The sequence below is a fragment of the Pelobates fuscus genome, chromosome 7, assembly GCF_036172605.1.
Source record: "Pelobates fuscus isolate aPelFus1 chromosome 7, aPelFus1.pri, whole genome shotgun sequence".
Lineage (NCBI taxonomy): Eukaryota > Metazoa > Chordata > Amphibia > Anura > Pelobatidae > Pelobates > Pelobates fuscus.
In genome coordinates, this window is record NC_086323.1 from 55473671 (window position 1) to 55494870 (window position 21200).

Genomic DNA, 21200 nt, shown 5'->3' on the forward strand with positions numbered 1-21200 from the left:
ATCACTTGTTACACTATTTAAATTTGTAGTAGATGACCTTCCATCATGTTCATAGCATTTCTCAGTTGTTAAACATAGCTTAGTTCAGGGGTAGACAACCTTCGGCACCCGATATGTAGTGGAGTACATCTTCCCTGATTCTTTCCCAGCATTTTGATTGTAAGAGCATTATGGAAGATGTAGTCCACAACATCTGGAATGCAAAAGGTCACCTATGCCTGGTATCTGATGATTTACTATTTCAATATATATCTATTTAAGTAGTCCTCCAGAAAAAAAAATATTGGAAGGAAAAATCATGTGTGTTAGGGATGCATATTTAATTTAACTTTCTAAGTGCAGACTATTAAGAGAAAAACATTCTTATGGTGTTGATTTCCCCCCTCTCATTTTTGGCATGTAGTTCCTTAATGGTTGAAGGTTAGTGCAACCAGATGTCAGTCAAAGTGCTAATGTTCATGCTTTAACTATGTCATCTTTGTGTGATTTGGGTTACATGAAACATGCTTGTTTAGGAATAATGGAAACAAAAAACAAAAAAAATATGCATGCCTTGAGTCCTTGGCTACGCGTTGCAAAGTGTTTGGCCCCTATACACCTGGCCGGTATTGTAATGTGGTTTCACTTAAATAACCAAGCATGTATATCCACTTCAGCCACCCCAGAGTCAGCAAATCATAAAGAACCACAAACAGGATTTCATAGGTAGAAGATTTTGATATTTTATGGGGTATATGTAACAAAAATAGTTCCTTATTACCTTGCATGTAGTCAAGGTCTCAAGGGCTCAGGGATAGCACTTAACAAGGAGCTACAGATTCCTTTTAATCAATCGGTCTACAATGTTGCATTTCATTGTTATATAAATATCACATGACTGCACACAAAATCTCTTCATCAACTGACATGTCCATTAAAAAAACCAACATTTTTGACAGCTGTCCACCCAGGTATCCAATTATCAAGCTATTAAACCAATGTACTTTTCATTACCAAACCAAGTGTCATTCAAAATACCTGCTCTTGTATGGAATGATCAATTTGATTGATTATGCTGTCCTATCAATATCTCAAAGAATGAGTCTTATTGTTGGCAGGCAATTACAGGCCAGTCAGTCAGTGTCTACCCATGCATGAGGGCAATTGTCCCCACAGCCTCTTCCAAACCTATTAACATATCACAGATTGCCCCACTCTCCATAGTTATCTATTGGGATTTAAAAACCCACATTTTCTGGTAAACATTTTCACTGAACTCCTTTCTGGGCAGTTTCTGTTTTTTGGCACAAGATTTTAAAATATAGGCTATAGCCACTCTCAAGGCTTTGCCTGGCCTTCCCTCATGTCTTGCGGTTTTGGTTACGGGGCTGGCAGTGAGTGCTGTGGGGCTTCTCTGGAAGAAGCTCAGTGATAGGATGGAGGGGCTGTTTGAAAAAATTATCTGCTGTTACACAGCATGCAAGCCCCACTGCCACTTAACATCGGTCATCCTCTTCTGTGTCACTCAGCTCACAAGCGGCTATCACTGGTGGCACTCCTCCCTTCCTTCGGCGACGATAGTGGCCATTTGGCATCTGCCATCCATGACGTAGTGGTGGAGCAGATCCAATGGTGTTGGATCGACCCAGACTGGTAGCCACAGCAACCTCAAACGTGAGTGTGTCCTCAGTGGGACAGTCTGAACTTTGCATCTCTTCATGCAGTGCCAGATAGGGCTCTGAGATGTAGTGCTGTGGGGTGGACTGGGAGCTCTGACGCCCCTGGAGGGAGCAGGATGACTCACTCAGACCTGGCTCTCTTGGTATTGGCTCTGTGCTGTCATCGCCATTCAGAGGTGGAGAGCTGCGTTTCGGTCGACGGATTAACGATGAGAAGGAGATGAGGGGTCTCGGGGTTGCAGGCACAGAGGGAAGCTGTCGTCTGCCACGCCTTGGTGTACTTGTGTCAGAGGGGGTACAGGTTTCCGCAAGGGAATCAAGAATCTGTGTGATAAAAAATTAGACAACATTTTTACACTCATTCTACACTGTATATCAATTACTCAAAACAAATACATTAAAAGGAATCTAGTGTGCAGGAAACCTGGCTCTTTCAGTATCTATTCTTTCTCCCTGTTTTCTAGGTATGGTCTACCGATGGTTTTCTAATTGCTATGGATCACATGTCCCATGATCAGTGCTAGCATTCTGCTAGCATTTCCTGCTACTCTATTGCATTGTCTGCCTACCTTTAAGTCATCAGAAATAATCACCCCTAAATCCCTTTCCTCAGATGTTGAGGTTAGGACTCTATCAAATATTCTGTACTCTGCCCTTGGGTTTTGACGTCCAAGATCCATTATCTTGCACTTATCCACATTAAATGTCAGTTGCCACAACTCTGACCATTTTTCTAGTTTACCTAAGTCATTAGCCATTTGGCTTATCCCTCCTGGAACATCAACCCTGTTACATATTTTAGTATCATTAGCAAAAAGACCTACCTTACCATCAAGACCTTCTGCAATATCACTAATAAAAATATTAAAGAGAATGGGTCCAAGTACAGATCCCTGAGGTACCCCACTGGTGACAAGCCCAAGCTTCGAATATACTCCATTGACTACAACCCTCTGTTGCCTGTCACTCAGCCACTGCCTTACCCATTCAACAATATTGGAATCCAAACTTAAATATTGCAGTTTATTGATAAGCCTTCTATGTGCAACAGTGTCAAAAGCCTTACTGAAATCTAGGTAAGCAATGTCTACTGCACCACCCTGATCTATAATTTTAGTTACCCAATCAAAAAAATCAATAAGATATCTTCTCCTATCTTCTCTCTTTCCTGTTTTTTCAGTTCCCAGTGTGTCTATAGATTGTCTATCCATCTCTCCTTCTGTATAAGAAAGGATTAGGTCATGCTATTAGACTTCCACACATCTTACCTGTACATTACTGTGAGTATGCCCAGGGGACAGCTGGTGATCCTGGTGATCACAAACAGCCTGCGGGTTCCTCTCTTCAGAATTACAACGTGATGGGTCAGGGGATAAAAGGTGCTTCCTCTCTTTGGATCGACCTCGTTCCCTTCCTCCAGAGCGGTGGGTGTCTGAACGATGGTGACCTGTAAGGCAAAAAGATTGTTAACAAAAAGGTTGCCAAAGTGTGTCCTGCGACTGGGTTATCCTGAGTCTCTGACGGACTGTGTTCGACAGTAGTTGTCCAGACAGTTGCCTGTCTGTATGTTACAAGGATAGTAACAAAAATCTATTAATGATACGCTGTCAATATCTATTCTGTGTGTCTGTCTAAGGACCAAAAAGCATTATATAAGTTCTGTGTGACATACAGAGAGTTAGGCTGCTACTATGTACTCTTCTTTATACGAGGCAATCTTTACTGAATACTGACAGACTTTAGGTTCGACTACATGTCTTTCTTGGAGCTCTGGGATGAAAGATATGAAATTCTGTTTTGTAGATCAAAGAAATGAATGATAATAGTATTCTGGATCCTGCGGCCACAGAGGATGCAGTACACCAATGAGATCTGTGTTGCTGACAGAATGCAGACTGCGGGGATGCGCTTGTGGAACTCATCATGAACAGTGTGAGATCTCTTGGGTCAGCAGTGACTAAATATAAATGGCTTTTAAATGAAATAGCACACAGAGAAAAGATTTTATGTACTTATAACAGATATGAGATTTGCCTGTTATGCATGTTACTGTACCAGCAAGGAGCAGTTTAAAGAAAACATATAATCAGATTTAAAGAGAAAAAGTAGTCAGATTTGTGGTTTGATTGGTTTCTCGATGTTCTAACTCAGAATACAATTTGAATTTAAATCATGGTCAGTGATCGTAACATAAACATGTCAAAATGAACTAATGACAGCTAGATGTCTGCTATCAAATGCATGGATTCCTGAACAACTAAAGTTAATTAGCTTTTAGATAGCATTCAAATGTTTTTAGATGTAAGTTTGGTTGACAAAGCATGGTGGGAGTTGTAGTTGAAGATCTAGCACATCTGCCCTAGACGTATATCAGTTATACCACAGCCAATGCAATTCAGTTATTAAAGAGACTTTTTATCACTAGAATTGCTGCTTTAGAATTTCATCTGTCTGATTAATGGATTTTAATTAAATGCAACAACCTTAACGATATGTAAATAGGCTACATGCATGACTTACCATGAACTTCTGGGGCAGTTTGAATATCACATAAAACACTATATGGTTATGCAGTGTATATTGATTATTTATGGAATACCAATATATAGATAGATATGTATGTTTATTTTGCAAAAAAAAACTCTTTAGTGGACAAATCGCTAGGGTTTGTTTATAAAGACCCGGTGATCTATAAAACAGCATATTCAAGATGAACAAAATAATCAGCAACGCAGACGATTTGCTAATTTAGGTATTGTTTCCTAGGTTGTCACCGAATAGTGTTAAAGGACCACTCTAGGCACCCAGACCACTTCAGCTTAATGAGGTGGTCTGGGTGCCAGGTCCCTCTAGGATTAACCCTTTTTTTTATAAACATAGCAGTTTCAGAGAAACTGCTATGTTTATACTGAGGGTTAATCCAGCCTCCAAAACCTCTAGTGGCTGTCTCATTGACAGCCGCTAGAGGCGCTTGCGTGCTTCTCACTGTGAAAATCACAGTGAGAGCACGCAAGCGTCCATAGGAAAGCATTGTAAATGCTTTCCTATGCGACCGGCTGAATGCGAGCGCGGCTCATGCCGCGCATGCGCATTCAGCCGATGACGTCGCAAGGAAGAAGGAGAGGAGGAGGAAAGCTCCCCGCCCGGCGCTGGAGAAAGAGGTAAGTTTAACCCCTTCCTCCCCCCAGAGCCCGGCGGGAGTGGGTCCCTGAGGGTGCGGGCACTCTCAGGGCACTCTAGTGCCAGGAAAACGAGTATGTTTTCCTGGCACTAGAGTGGTCCTTTAATGTTATTAAAAGCAGGTCATGATTATCAGCCATCAAATAACGACTTGTTTCACCTTGTAGCAACCGTTTGCTGCTGCTTAAGTCTGTTCACACGGATACAAACTATTTGCAAATTAGCAATGATAATTACTTTTCGTAATTGTAAAACACTATGCAAAATGCTGGTACTATGGAATGCTATTAATAGTAATAATGATGATGATGTCATGCGATATTTATTTATAAGAGTAGAGTATGAAGCATAGTAGGTACAGAAAAACAGCACGTTTAAGAGTTACTGAGCCGAGAGTTCAACATTATTAAAAATATAAATATTTTGAACTTGTGAACCTTTATTTGCTGGAAGATCATGTGACCAACCTGTGTCTGCGTTCAAACGGTTTGAAGACATCCGCAAAGAGGCATGGTAGCTGCGTCGCTGCTGTTTGTAACCACTATCCAGGCCACTTCTGTCCAGTGTAAAGTCCTCAAGCCAGGAGCTGCGGACACGCTTGTCTGCAGTTGTAGAGAAGGAACGGCGCATGGAGCTGACATCCGACAGGACCTGGAAAGCCAAGAAGAGCCAAAAACGGAAAAAAAAATCTCTGCACAGACTTATCTACATCCTCATGAATTTACCCATGGTACAGATGAAGCCAAACACAGGTTATCCACAGCAGGGTTTCTCAACCTGTGGAATGCATGTACCATTGGTTAACCTCTACAAGGTCAAGGGGTTCTGTAGTACCTACGTAAGGTAAGTATATATAGGTTTTTGGTAGATAACTGCTATAGTTAGGGCACTTATTAGTGCAAAAGAGCAGAACTCTAAATGTGCAATACAAAAACATTACAAATGTCTTGCAAAATCTAAAGCAGAGCTGTAAAAATACCCCAATTTGTTCGTGTTGAAATTATTGAGTTTGATTAATACTTTTTGGGAAATATTAATAAATCCATCTAGGTTAGTCTAAATAGCTAATCTCCATCTTTTTTATTTCATCTCACAATTTTGTTTTAAATAAACCAAACAGAAATGTGAGTGCTTTGTCTGAAGAATCAAACAAATAAATAAATCATAAACTGAAAATACCTACAGCCACCCTTCAGGGCTGTACCTGAAGCATTTGTCACCCGTGTCGGAACCTATATTTGGCAACCCCCACCATCTTTAAAATGTAAGCATGAAAAATGCATGTATATTTTGGTCTTTAGCACCACTATTGTATGTTGCGGGTGTACCCCCAATTCCCTATTTTCTCTTCTTTTTTAATCTTTTGTTAAGCCATTTTCTACTATTTTAATCACTTCAGTGCTATCTCTGTTTGTATACCAGTTGTTGCTTTTTACTCCCTTATATGCCATCTTATACCCTTTACAGTATTTTGTTTTACATTGGACACTGTTCCATTTTGTAACATTTATTATGGGACCATGGCAATGATATCCATGCCTACATTAAAACATCCTTGTTTAATGGACTTAATTGAAAGTTATCCTGTTGTTAGCGTGCATGTTAAGAATATACAGAAATGTACTTAAATAAGAAAAAAATTGGCCGTGATGATTCCATAATTATAATACATTTGTACATGACTATGGTGTGTCAAATAGGGCCAGAGAACAAAAGTAGCCGGACTGAATTCATTGGGCATGCTTATAGCCCATTCATCCTGGGGAGTTCAGTGCCAGTGGCACCCCACCTAATGAGCGGAGCCTGGGACAGACATCCCTCCTAACCTTTCTCCCCCCCCCTCCCCCCCCCCCCCCACACACACACCATTAGTACGTCACTGGCTACACTCAAATAATTTGCAATAAAAACACTAGTAGTGTGATTTTAACTTTTGTTTTCAAGGAAATTATAAGCTAAAATACTTGAATATGTTAAATGAGTTAAAGCAATGTTTAGCTTTCCAGACATGTCCTCTTTTACAATCATTGCCTCTTAAGAGGCAGATGCTGATTTAACCAGTTTGAATGCTAATCAGGCATTGTCATGTATAAATAAGGGCATCAATTCTTTGAATGAAAATTTAATTTTTCTTCTTTATAAACCACTGGTAAGACCACACCTTGAATATGCTGTTCCATTTTTGGCACCTGTTCTAAAGAAGGAAATTATGGCACTAGAGAAAGTGTAGAAGCGGGCTACAAAACTGATAAAAGGAATGGAGTGGGATCATACCACCTGCACCCTACACATCGAGCAGTTAGTCTGCTCGACCAAATGTGAGTACATTAGATATATATATTTCCATTACTCCTGAGTTTCATAGATTCAGAGAGCACTATTTTTGTTCTATTTTGTTTAGTTTTTTTATTGCCCTGGGTCCTATTGAAGGTATATCGTTAGAAGAACTGGGAACTGCACCTGCCCATATATCCTAGAAGTGGGGATAATAACATTCGTTGCTGTTAAAATCCGGTAATTGTGAGTAGGACTTAAATTGTTATTTACTCAGTCGAATCTATTGAAACGTACTGTACCATTGGGAACTTGTCTTCTGTTCTCTTATATGCACGAACGGATTACAAGCTTTTCCTTACCCGGAATCCCCCATAAGAAAACTACCTCTATCAATATTTGACTGTTCCCTAACAAGTGGTATTTTATTCTGATTGGAATTTTATTGGGGACTTTTTATTTTATTCTAATTTTATATTTTACATAGTTACATAGTTACATAGCTGAAAAGAGACTTGCGTCCATCAAGTTCAGACTTCCTCACATATGTTTTTTGCTGTTGATCCAAAAAAAGGCAAAAATACCCAGTTTGAAGCACTTCCAATTTTGCAACAAGCTAGGAAAAAAAATCCTTCTTGACTCTAGAATGGCAGTCAGATTTATCCTTGGATCAAGCAGTTATTACCCTACATTGAAAGATTATATCCTTGAATATTCTGTTTTTGCAAGTATGCATCTAGTAGCTGTTTGAACATCTGTATGGACTCTGATAAAACCACTTCTTCAGGCAGAGAATTCCACATCCTTATTGTTCTTACAGTAAAAAAAAACCTTTCCTTTGCCTTAGACAAAATCTTCTTTCTTCCAGTCTAAACGCATGACCTCGTGTCCTATGTAAAGTCCGGTTTGAGAATAGATTTCCACACAATGGTTTGTATTGGCCCCGAATATATTTGTATAATGTTATCATATCCCCTTCATAATACTTTAATTTTTTATATATTTTTTTTCAGTTTTATATACTTAATATTACTGGCGCTACCTTCCATCTTCTTTCTTCTTTTGCTTTCATAACTTTTTAGTGTTTGTGAGGGAACCCTTTTCCTTTAGGTGTGCTGCCTTTGCTGGTCCTTTGTGGTTTGTAAGCGCTGACCCTTTATTCTGTTGTATTCTGGGGGGGAAGAAGGATTTTTTACCTCGTTTGTTGCACAAATGGAAGCCCCTTAGAATGTTTTCTTTGCCTTCTTTTGAACCAACAGTAAAACTTAGATTTGAGTAAGGCTTAACTTGATGGACGCATGACTCTTTTCAGCTATGTAACTTTGTAAGTATCGAAACTGGTTGATGAAAGGCCCAATCAGGAGGGAAGTCAAAGCAATGCTATGACAATGAAACTCAGAGTACCTGATAAGAATGCTCTCTATTAAACTGAGTTTTATTCTCTGCAATTATAAGGGCATCATTATTGGTAACTATGGCATCAATTTAATATTGCAGGATAAGCTTTTCAAAAGATATATTATAATATTTTTCATAATTTAAAATCATTTTAAAGATTCATCCAAAAATATTAAATCATTTGAACATCCAACAATATTAAATCGAGGCCTAGGTTAGGATACAGTAACACAGAGAAACATGAAAGTTCTCCTAGCCAAGATATAATGGCTTCCTCAAAACAATATACCCATGCAAAGATATAGTTATCATTTGTATTAATTATCTGTGAAATAGCTCAGTGAATGCGGTCTCAGCATCTCATAGTCTCAGGGTAGCTTTCTTGCTCGGTCAAATCAACCATTTATCCACTTTAGGTCAAAAAAATAATCTCGAATCTCGAATGAATTGTCAATAAGGCACAAAAGACATTATCTTAGTCCAGATTATACATAAACAATAAAAAAGATACCAATACGGAGGTTGGCCAATAATAACATTTAGACCCCTAGATATACGTGAAAACTATTCATATGTTACATTTACCTTTCCTGCTGAAATACTTTGGTATTATGATATTAATAGTAGCATGTAATTATGAAGCTTTGATTCTGAGTTTGCATTTTATTTGATCTATGGTAGATACCCAAGTTTGGCTTCATCTGTACCTTTCCTCTCAATCCTCCTAGCTCTAGTTACATATAATATATTCATACAACTAATAGAATTGTATACAGGTCTAAAGAAAAAGTAAACAATGATAGAGTGTAGAACATAATGCTCTTTTTGGTTAGAGTGTATGAAATTGGGGTAATGTTTGTAGATTTTTTTCTTTCCAAATTTCTCAAGTTTACATTATGCACTTCAAAGCAGCATCTAATGCACAGCATGTTTTATCAATGAGTGGGAAATACAGTGTTTTTTTTTTTTTTTTACATTAGACACTTATTGTGTTACCATGGCAATTATATCCATGTCTACATTAAAATACCTGCATTTAATGGACTTAATTAAAAGCTATTCTGTTGTTATCATGCATGGTAAGAATATTCAGAAATATATCAAAATAAGAAAAAAATGACCCTAATAATTCCATAATTATAATACATTTGTATACAACTATGGCGTGTTAGTAGCCGGACTGAATTCATCTTAATGCATATCATGATAAAAGAAAAACTTGTATGGTAACTACCAATTCTGACTGTTTTCAAAATACATTTATAAAATAATTATTACTTGTGAATATGTAATTATAAAACACATGCAGATAATAACAAAATAAAACACTTAATTTAAATGTTCTATATGCTTTCAATAAAATAAAGGAATAAATTAAACATTTTAAGATATATAGAACAAAAACAAACAAATTGACCCAGTAGAACACCCATTAATAACAAAACAACAACCTATAATGCTAACAAAAACAAACGAAGCAGACCCCCCAGAAACCTACAAAACAAATGAAATGATGTAGATAAAACTAACAAAAAAAGCAAATGGACAAACATGATAAGCAACAGAGCAGGTGGCTCCACTTGGTGATTGGACTTGAAAATAATGTAAGAGGGTTAAGGTATTCCAACAACTGGTTTTACAGCTGTTGTGATTTCTACTCCTATCAGGTTGCTGTGGAGCATGGGAGTAGTTCTTAAGTAACACCTGCATTAACCCAATTACAGACCATGGGCTCAGATGTGGCATGGGACAGAAAGCCATTAAGTATTATGGTTTATATGGATTGTTGCAAAATCGCTTAACTCCTATACATTCTATCTGCATTTATTGGTAATTGGGACATGTTTGTTCATAAAGGGTAGATTTGTTTGGAAGCCTTGTTACCTGTGGGTGCACAGCCAGACGTGGCATGGAGGAGGCTCTCACAGACGCTGGACGTTCCAGCATCTCCCCAGGGATGTAGCTGCCTCGGTCAGGTAGCTGCTCCCTACTAAACTCTCTAACCTCAGGCTCCTGAAAATAAAGATACAGCCAGCTCGTGGAACCCACTTTTGATCTCACATGTGTTTTTCGTCACCAGCCAGCATGCTGATTTTTCCAGTGGCAATCATATACCCACCCCATGCAGAGTGTTCAGGATTGGAAAGTCAATGCCAGATATTAGGCTGTACAAATCACTGGCTAATGTAGGCTGTAGCACACTCCACGGATTTTGAAAATACTGTGCAATCTAAAAATGTATAATTTTGGAATTCTAAATGCTCACTGCAGTGAGGGGACAAAAAGGCACCAATTGTCTTCTTAAATTTAGAATGAAGGAAGGTGCAAATTATTGAAGACATAATTCTTATTTTTGAGATGTAATCATCTCTTTCATCTTTTTAAACTATAATTTTGTTATAATAATCAAAATGTTGTACCCCAACAATAATTTTACAGTTTTCTAGTTTTTGGTTTTTTTTGTGGGTGGAATATAAGTTTATAATATAAAAGGAGTGTTCATGTATATTTAAATAATATAAAATGTATACTCATATAATTTGTCTTTCATGGCCTGTTTAAACGCATAATATTATTCCGTGTTCAGTTTACATATTTTTAAATGTGTTAATTATATCAACTCATGATTATATCAACTCATTTTTTTTAAATTGTGCTTGGCTACAACTACTATTTTAACTTGCTTGATCACTGATATCATCCCTCACCATTGTTAGTTATAGTGAGTTATGAGAAAAATGTATAAAACCATACTCCTGGCTGGGTTTTTAAATGTAGTATACAGACAATGCATTAAGAATATGCAAAATATTAAATTAAAAAAGTAGTGGGATCTGAGCATATCCCAGCAGAGATGTTATAGGGCATGCAGTTCAGCATCAAATAAGATTAATGGAATTACTGCCTAAGCTGATAGCAGCTTTCAGCTTGCTAACAGTCAGTTACAATTCCATTTTTTTTAGAAGATCTAGAAGTTGCATATATACAGCTCATAGTACCTACATTGAGCTGTGATGGAGCTTGTAAATGTAAAAAAAACCCAAAACATTATAATGTATATATTTTATGTAATAATTTGGATGTGCAGAGGAGGAATTAACACTATCTCCTGGAGGTGGACTTAAAGGGAAACTCCAGTGCCAGGAAAACAATCCGTTTTCCTGGCAATGGAGGTACCCTCTCCCTCCCACCCACCAATCCCCGGTTACTGAAGAGGTGAAAACCCCTTCAGTCACATACCTGAGGCAGCGACGATGTCCCTCGTCGCTGTCTCCTCCGTGCCGCTCCTCCTTCTGATTCCGTCGGCCGGTGGGCGAGACTGATCCCGCCCACCGGCCGAGGAGACCTAATGCGCATGCGCAGCAATGCCGCGCATGCGCATTACGTCTCCCCATAGGAAAGCATTGAAAAATAATTCAATGCTTTCCTATGGGGAAATGAGCGACGCTGGAGGTCCTCACACAGCGTAAGGACGTCCAGTGACACTCTAGCAAAGGAAATCTTTGTTAGAATCCAGGAAGTTCCCTCTAGTGGCTGTCTAGTAGACAGCCACTAGAGGTGGAGTTAACCCTGCAAGGTAATTATTGCAGTTTATAAAAAACTGCAATAATTACACTTGCAGGGTTAGGAGTAGTGGGAGTTGGCACCCAGACCACTCCAATGGGCAGAAGTGGTATGGGTGCCTGGAGTGCCCCTGTAAAGCTGCCATGACTTTGGCAAATCACTGCAGAAATTACTGCAATATTCAAGACTAGAGAATATGATATGTGTCCATTGATGCATAAAAACTAAGAATACATTTCCTATGACCCTTCACAAAGAATTGAAAAAAAACATACCTCCCATCTGTCCCAAATCTGACAGGACAATACTGCTTTTTATGGTTCTGTCCCACCATTCAAGGTTAATTCCCTGCTTTCCCCCGAATACTGTGCACAAAAATAATAGCACAAGTGTATCATTATCCATGCTTGCACTATGCTATGAGCACTAGGACCATGTAGAGAGCACTGCAATGGCATTCTATGCATTGTCCACCCTTGATGGGCCAGCCAGCATCATTGGCAGTGAATGCACACGACGGTGATATGTCTATTATTTTTGTGGACCCACGTCACAGACCCACAACCTTTTGCCCACCACAGCTGCATCCTCCTTTACAGCACACAAATGTTGAGTAGCATGTAATAATCTGCATAAAATATACACAGAAGTTTATTATGCAAAAAATAAAAAATACAAACAATTCTCTTTACTATACTAAATATCACAGTAAAGAAGGAGGCAGGAGTGATATTGTTTCCCTCAGTTGGCTGACAAAGCCATACAATGGTTATTGCTTTAGTTTAATATCATGATTCAGAAACTTTTATATGTATATATTTTTTAATGTTCTATAATTACCTGTAGTAAACATGCAGTCTCTTCTTGCACTATATATTTATTATTATTATTACTTAATAACAGCCTTTTTTTTTATTTCGTAAACAAAAATACAAAAAGTAGGCCAAAGGTGGCAGCCCAGCTACCATTTAACGAACCCAACGTTTTTATGCTAATGAGGCATTCAAAGGCTTTCGCTGTCTTCATCAGTTATACAAAACATCAAAGAGGATGTGATATCAATTATCTTTCCGATTGTCTAAATCTTTTTATCTTTAAAGAGATGAAGTGTTTTATTTTGTAGGAAGATAAAACTGATTGAACTTTGCATTTGCTACTGATGAGCTCAGGTTGGGAGAAATAATGCAAAAAAATTATATTTTCTTTGCATTTTGTATCACAATATCCTATTGCAATGGTGATTTGGAAATGGCAAGCCTCCCAATTACATACTAAAATATTTTATAATTACAAGTACTGATATTCCACCTACCCCTCTAAAATATTTTTTGGTTCTTATATACAAATTTTTTTTACATATAATGTACATATTATAGTTTTTATATTCTTATATTTTGAAAAAAATATTTTAAATCATAGTAAAAGTTTATCCGGAAATATTAAATTAATTGAAAAGCCAATCCAACCAATTTAAATCAAGGTCTTTGAATTTTATTGCAAGGACACTAAGGCCAATTAAACATTTGTCGAATAAAACCAGATGGAAACCAGATTGACCAGACTAATCTGAATGTCAAATAAGAATATAATTGTTTTACCCATAATAAAGATATTTGTATGTTATTAGGCACTGCTGTAAACATTCTCTCTCCAATTAGCCTTTCTTGAAAAATTAAGGCAATAATGCAAATAAAAAATGCTAACAGCACAATAAACAGTGGAAGGAAAGACTGCATATTCTTGAAAGTAATTATAGCAGGTTTGTAACCATGAAGGAATCATCTAAGCATCTAAGCAGAGGTCAAACATGTCCAACAGTTCAGACCAGGGCCGGACTGGCCCACCGGGACACCGGGAAATTTCCCGGTGGGCCGGCACACTAGGGGGCCGGTGCGCGGCCACCTAGTGTGCACCAGCCCGGGCCGCAATTACAGGGTGACCGGCAGGAGGGGATGTGATCATGCGCTCCCCTCCTGCCGGTCACAGAATGTAGTGTGGCCGAGCAGGCAGACCGGGTAGGGGAGCTTCTGTTCCCCTACCCGGTCTGACAGGAACATGCAAACGAGAACGCTCCTCCCGCGAGCAGGCAGGTTGGAGCGTTGCCGTGCATTACCATAGCAACGCTCCGACCTGCCTGCTGTTCTCGCGGGAGGAGAGCAAAGTCAGCCTGCAGCCAGAGGAGCTGCAGGCTGAACAGCACGCGCCACCACTGGACCACCAGGGATTGAAGAGTAGCCATTCCCCCTCTCCCCTGGGCCCTGACCAAAGGTAAGGGGGGAGGGGAGTAATCTAAAGTTTTTTTTTTTTATATATAAATATATCAATACTATAACCCCCCCACCCCCCATACACACACTACACTCCTCCCCCCACCAACAGCACCCCTCCACACACACAGAACCCCCACACACACAGAACCCCACCCACACACACAGAACCTCCCCACACACACAGAACCCCCCACACACACAGAACCCCCCTACACACAGAACCCCCCCACACACAGAACCCACCTCCCCCACACACACAGAATCCTTCCACACACACAGAATCCTTCCACACACACAGAATCCCTCCACACACACAGAACCCCCCCACACACAGAACCCCCCCACACACAGAACCCCCCACACACAGAACCCCCCACACAGAACCCCCCCACACAGAACCCCCCACACACAGAACCCCTTCACACACACAGAACCCCTTCACACACACAGAACCCCTTCACGCACACAGAACCCCTCCACACACACAGAACCCCTTCACGCACACAGAACCCCTCCACACATAAACAGCACCCCTCCCCACACACAGAACCCCTTCACACACACAGAACCCCCCCACGCACACAGAACCCCTTTACGCACACAGAACCCCTCCACACACACAGAATCCCTTCACGCACACAGAACCCCTGCACACATAAACAGCACCCCTCCACACACACAGAACCCCTTCACACACACAGAACCCCCCACAGACACAGAACCCCTCCACGCACACAGAACCCCTCCACACATAAACAGCACCCCTCCACATACAGAGAACCCCTTCACGCACACAGAACTCCTTCACGCACACAGAACCCCTCCACACATAAACAGCACCCCTCCACGCACACAGAACCCCTCCACGCACACAGAACCCCTTCACGCACAAACGGCACTCTCTCCACACACAAACGACACTCTCTCCATGCACAACGATTTCTTTCATGTTTGAGTGATAGTTTTCAGTTTTCAGTTTTTTTCCCGCTTCCATATCTGCGCACTATGCTGGCGCGATGCATTACGGGGCTGGTATGGATTTTTTTTCCAGGGCTGCTTTTCATTTCCAGTCCAGCCCTGTTTCAGACTGAGCAGGCCAGAAGAAGAGGCTCCTGATTGGCCATGCTGCTTCTTGGAAAGGACAAAATCCAAGGCTGACCATATAATGTGTAGGGTTTTGCACAAAAAGACAGATGCTTAACATTCTGACAAAATGATTTACTGAAATGTAAACTGGCAGGAAGCCAAACCTTTTTTTTTTCAGTTGAGCTACTTTTTCTTCAAATGTGGATTTAAATTAAATTTAAGTTTAAATTCCAAAAATTTCTGACTTCAGTAAATAATTTTGTGTATTTTTACTTTTTAACATTTTATTATTTTGATTTGGTTGTTTTGTATATTTTAATGCATTATCTATAACAATGAAATGAAAAAATAACTCATCGGTTCCAGTTTAGTTTTACTAAATCCACATGTTTAGATAGAGGTAGAATGGTATATTTTAATGAAATTACACGAACAAGGTTATTCACTAAAGTGAGAATTGTCGGGAATGTAAAGCTGACTTGTAGAATTTCTATAGTTCGGCTTTTTTTCGGCCTTAAATAAAAACGTTACTTTCAATTCACTTTGACTTCCCAACAATTAAATACTTTAATCACTGACCCTCTAAATGGTTCACCTATGCATAATTGTTATTTAGGAGTTTCAATTCATTACATTTTTTTATTTTTTTTTTATTTTACTTCTGTGAACTAAATTCTCTCAGAATTGATACAAAGGAACAAGTCTAAACGACAGTATACTTTTGGTTGTATTATATGTGTAGGGCATTACTGGAGTAGATAGAGATTAAGACTTAAAGACACACAGTGCAATGACACTGCAACAGGGACACACATCAGCGCTACTACCCTGGGGGGACAACAGCTTAGACTGCAGTGATCAGGCAGAATCAACAAGATGACAACAGACTGCACATCGAGAGAGTTTGTTTGCTCTCTCATGTTTGCTGCAGGACATCTGTCAGGTGAAAACATATTTAGGACACGAACGTTATGAATTATCAACAGCCTGCAGAATGGCCAGTGAGTGCATGTTAATTAATGTTATCCATTACATATGACTGTTACTGTGCTGTAATGTAATTATACAAACATAATTCATACGTACGGTAATCGATACACGAAGACAAAGTGATAAAATCCAAACACACAGTTTAGGCAAAGTTAAAGCAAAACACACATACAGCTATATAGGTAAATATATATGCATGATTGTCATATCCTTTTCCCAGATCCACAATGCGTTCTCTGACATTTTTCACTTTTACATTGTGATGTGCAACATATGAGAAGGGCTGCCCTGTAGTATGTAGCAATCATATGCAGCAGGAAGCAAATCCGTTATTTAATAAACAAAAAAACTCTGATTCACTCATTGACTTCTCCTCTGCAGTGAATAAATAAATATACTTCAGGACAGTACTTTTCATGCACCTCTTTAAAACTTAGCATTGCTAGTGTCCGTAGCCTTTGACTGAAGCCTGTTTTCCAAGTCGTGCCCTAAAGCAGGAAGAGACCATCCGCCAGACCAGGTCTAAACAAACTTTGTCACTCCAGGTGTGAACTACATCTTCTTTGATGTTTTGCCAGCATTTTGGCTTCAAGAGCATTATAAGAGATGTAGTCCACAACATTTGGAGTGCCAAAGGTTGCCTAAAATTAGGGATGGTCAAAAGGTCAAGCAAACCAAGCCAATTATTATATAAAGCCAAACATTCTATAAAGTATTAACAGTCTAGTCCCATATATAGAAATTGTTGTGCAACATCGGAATCCCCATAAATATTAAATTTTGTTACAATGAGTTCAATGAGCAGAATTTTGCTTCTGACAGCAGATTTCAGCATCTATGCTTGCCTCCTGTCGGTCCACCAAAATGACCTATTATTAGTTGAACCCTTTGACTGCCATAATTGTGTCCACTGCTGCACCACTGTGCAATGTTCAGAGCATGCATACGGCACTCGAAGGGCTAATCCTTACATTGTGTGAACGTGTATATCATGATGGAAAACGATAAATAGAATCTGTTTGCAGAAGCCAAACAAGGTTCTTTGAGATATTTTTTGACACCAAGCAGAAAAGTTTTGCCATCCCTAATTAAAGCATAGGACAATGGTTCTAATACAATACAGAGCTCTGATATACCCATCTCAGTGGCATAGACACTTATCGTATACAGCTAACATACAGGTGGACATATCCACTCACAGAGTAAGAAGTGATGCACACAGACACACATTACAGGAGGAGGCACGGTGAGGTTTTAGAGTTAATAAAGTGACTGCTTTGTATAAAATCTCAGTGTTTACCAGAGACAGCTGCTCTTCAAACTCCTCATCGTCCCTGTCAATGCACGGTGGTTGGAATATCTCCTCTGGGGACAGGGGACTCAGCGAAGGGAAACCACCCCTGAAAACACATAACATAAAAAAGGTGAAGAAGCTTGGATAATTCTGTCATTACAATGTAATAATTATTTTAGGACTGGTCTTTCCACTGTATTACGCCATGTCCTGTCTGCCAGCTACTGTTGAAATTCAGTTCTGGTCATCCACAAACAGCTGACTCAGGCTTGGAGTCTAAAATAGCTGTAGGACATTGAGTGGATTTACTGCTTTCTGGTGTTTAGCATCATTAGAACTCACAAGGCTGACAAGGTATCCTGCTGCAGGTATGGCAGAGCTTTGGCATTGGATAAGATCTCCTCTGGCAAGGACGAAGCTTCCATTCTCTGAAACATTGGTGCATTTTTCTGCATCAAAAGGGAAAATGATGTGACTGTGCAGGAAAAGCTTGCTACACATGTTACAATTATACAGTAAAAAATGAAACACATGTTATGAAGTTTACCTAAACCTGGTCATTTTACTGGCATTACAGGGGGAAAAAAATAAATGAATCAGAACAGCAAAGATACAAATATAAAAATACAAATACTACTACAGATTTCTCCCTTTAAACATATGATTCAAAAGATACATCTTTTTGTATATTTTTTTATTTGATTGGCTCTTTTAAAACTACTGGAGGTATGTTCTGTACTGATCAACAAAAATTTATATACCAATGAATTCCTAAAAAAGTTTGTTTTACTGATATTTTCTGGCTAGCTACCGATACATACTTTCAAATCTTTTTAATACCTGCCAATACATCCTTTAGACCAGGAATAGGGAACCTTTGGACCTCCAGATGTTTTGGACTACATCTCCCATAATGCGTTGACAGCCATAACTATGGCAAAGCATCAAGGGAGATGTAGTCCACAACATCTGGAAGGCCAAAGGTTCCCCCGTCCCTACTTTAGACTAATGGGTAGTATAGCTGCTGTTTAACAAGTTCTGTAGTTGTGGCAACATTTTTTAATTCAATCTTCAAGAATAAAAATAAAAATTTTAGTTTGCATAATGTATCATAATGACCCTTCATACATGATTTGCTTTTGACTGCCATTTTTCACGAGTGATGAAAACAGGTTTAAAGCAGACTTGTCATCTTCTAATTTTCTGCCAGTTATAAAATTTCCTATTAGACATCAGTAAACCTTCATTCCCACATAACTCTTCCTAAGCTATGGATGGCTGAACAAACCTAGCATTGTTTGATTTTAGTCATTATTGAGCAAGTTCTAAAACAGGGGTAGGCAACCTTCGGCACTCCAGATGTTGTGGACTACATCTCCCACAATGCTCTTACAGCTATAATGCTGGCAAAGCATCATGGCAGGTGTAGTCCAAAACATCTGCAGTGCCGAAGATTGCCTATCCTTGTTCTAAAATAAGGGCATCTCCCGCGTTAAACAGCCATGCATTGTAGACTCTGATGACATTAGCTGCCTCAAGGGATCTTCCAAATGCCTACTCTGAATTCTAATGTATCCACATACAGTGCTGACACACCTCCTAGTAGGTAAGGTTGCCAGGAGAGACAAAAGTAAGATGATAACACAGAAATCTATTAAAAACATAAGGCAAATTCTTCTTTCATTTTTTCCCCGTTTGTTTCTTTGTCTTCCCATATGTTACTTCATTGTATTTAAAAGTCTAATTTTATTTACAAAAACAACAAACACAAAACACAAAGATTTCCTTTACCACAAAATTATAATTTCTGCTCCCAGTCGCCATATGGTTCATGGAGAGGAAGACACCACCCATGTATTAAATTGACATATTGCCTTCTTTCTTCCATCCTGGTGGACAGGCTTACCTCAAGGCCATGCCGAGTAATAAACTAATTCTCACCTGTTCTTCCAGCTGTTTTCTCTGCTTCTTGGCTTTGCTCTGCTTATAATAGTCCATGATCATCATAGCAGCATAAATCTTTCCAACAGTCAGATCGGAGGCTGAGAATAGAATGTAGATACTCGTTTAGAAGAACTCAATAGAGTAGGTAGGAACCAACCTAAAAACAAGACCCTACTCGGATTTCCTAATCAACATCAATCAATTAACCCATTCAAGTCATGATATTTATTGCTGTTCATACTGTTTAGTGCATAAAGAGAAATGTATGCAACATAATATCTCAGCTGGTATAAATACAAGCTGTTACACTGTTTAATATAACAAGATATTTTTTATAAATAGATGAAAGAATCGAATAATTAAGCATCCATTGTAAAGACATGAAATGAATACCATACATGATGTTTTTCTGTTTTGATTTTTTCAAGCAGACTTGAATTACAGGAAAATCAAGGTTATTACGACCTAGAATTAGCAAGAGTATGTCACACTCTGTTTCAATGTGTGACACTTGACAAAAGTTACTGCCTATGAAATCTCACTCTAAGTGTTATACTGTTGAAGAATTTGAAAGCATGTGACATCATTTGCAAAATTTGCATGGGCATTTTCATTTTGGTCGCATGTGCTATACATTGAAAATCTGTTTTATTCATCAAATAATTATAGGCGCAAAACAATGGTACCAGAAAATGTAAGCGTAATGGCTGTGAAATATTCCATGCAAATGGTGACCCTGCACAGTACAAATCAACTATATTTTGGATTTAGATGTGGAACCAATGCTCGTATTCTCTGTGTAGCAATTTGTTTCAGGATATTTTGGAATTAAAAAAAATCGGTTCATAAGCCAGGATTAGAAGCCCACAATGACAGAGGCCAAGACGTCCTTCAAAACTTTGTCTAAGTACCTTTTCCAATGATGCATAGTGACGTCCAGCCATAGCTCCTTGACAAGGCTCAAGAAAGCGTATAAAGCAGGGGTGGCTAAAAGGTAAATCCCTGCTGTTAAAAGAGTCACAACTCCTGAAAGGCTTTGCTAACTTTAACCCTGGCATCATGGGAGTTGAAGTCTGCAACAGCAAAGGCTATGACTTGTGGACACCACTTCTGTAAAGAATGTCATGAGTCACTAGTAGCATGCTAAATTGGTCCTTGACTGCTTATTGGTGGTTTCAGTCTGACATGTGATAAGTAAGATAAAATGTATGTTCCTGAGTAGAGTATGTGTTCCTGAGTATGAGTGGACATCTTCTCATAAAACTTTTGTTCTTGTTGGTGCTTTGGCTAACCCTTTTCTTTAAGCATTTTTAGATCGTTAAAGTCACTTAGGCCACTTCTTCTCAATGGATGCTGTTGTCCAGAAGGTTTAACTGTGTTTTCCAATGGGAAAATGTAATGCACAAGCGGTGGTTGCCCTACATGCGTATCGGGTTCCTTGATAACGCAGAGGAAGGAGAAGGTGTAAGCAGTGCCGAGGGAGCCTCACGCAGAAGAAGGTAAGTAAAATTCTATTTTTATGGCGGGTTTGGGGGGAAGGGG

General features: G+C 39.1%; 1 protein-coding gene across 7 annotated transcripts in view; it reads right to left on the reverse strand.

The window, feature by feature from the left end:
• Nucleotides 1-413: 413 nt before the first annotated feature.
• Nucleotides 414-21200, reverse strand: part of CACNA1E (calcium voltage-gated channel subunit alpha1 E) — a 738678-nt gene continuing 717891 nt past the window's right edge. For 6 of the 7 annotated variants that reach the window (XM_063428300.1, XM_063428305.1, XM_063428298.1 and 3 more), the window contains 7 exons: nt 19656-19756; nt 18057-18163; nt 17721-17820; nt 10395-10523; nt 5306-5489; nt 2927-3105; nt 414-1982 (listed from right to left, as the gene is read on the reverse strand). In XM_063428300.1, coding sequence (XP_063284370.1) covers nt 1476-1982; nt 2927-3105; nt 5306-5489; nt 10395-10523; nt 17721-17820; nt 18057-18163; nt 19656-19756 — 1307 coding nt within the window. In that variant the 3' untranslated portion in view covers nt 414-1475. The remainder of the gene's footprint in view (nt 1983-2926; nt 3106-5305; nt 5490-10394; nt 10524-17720; nt 17821-18056; nt 18164-19655; nt 19757-21200) is intronic. The other variant, XM_063428301.1, reaches the window with a different exon arrangement.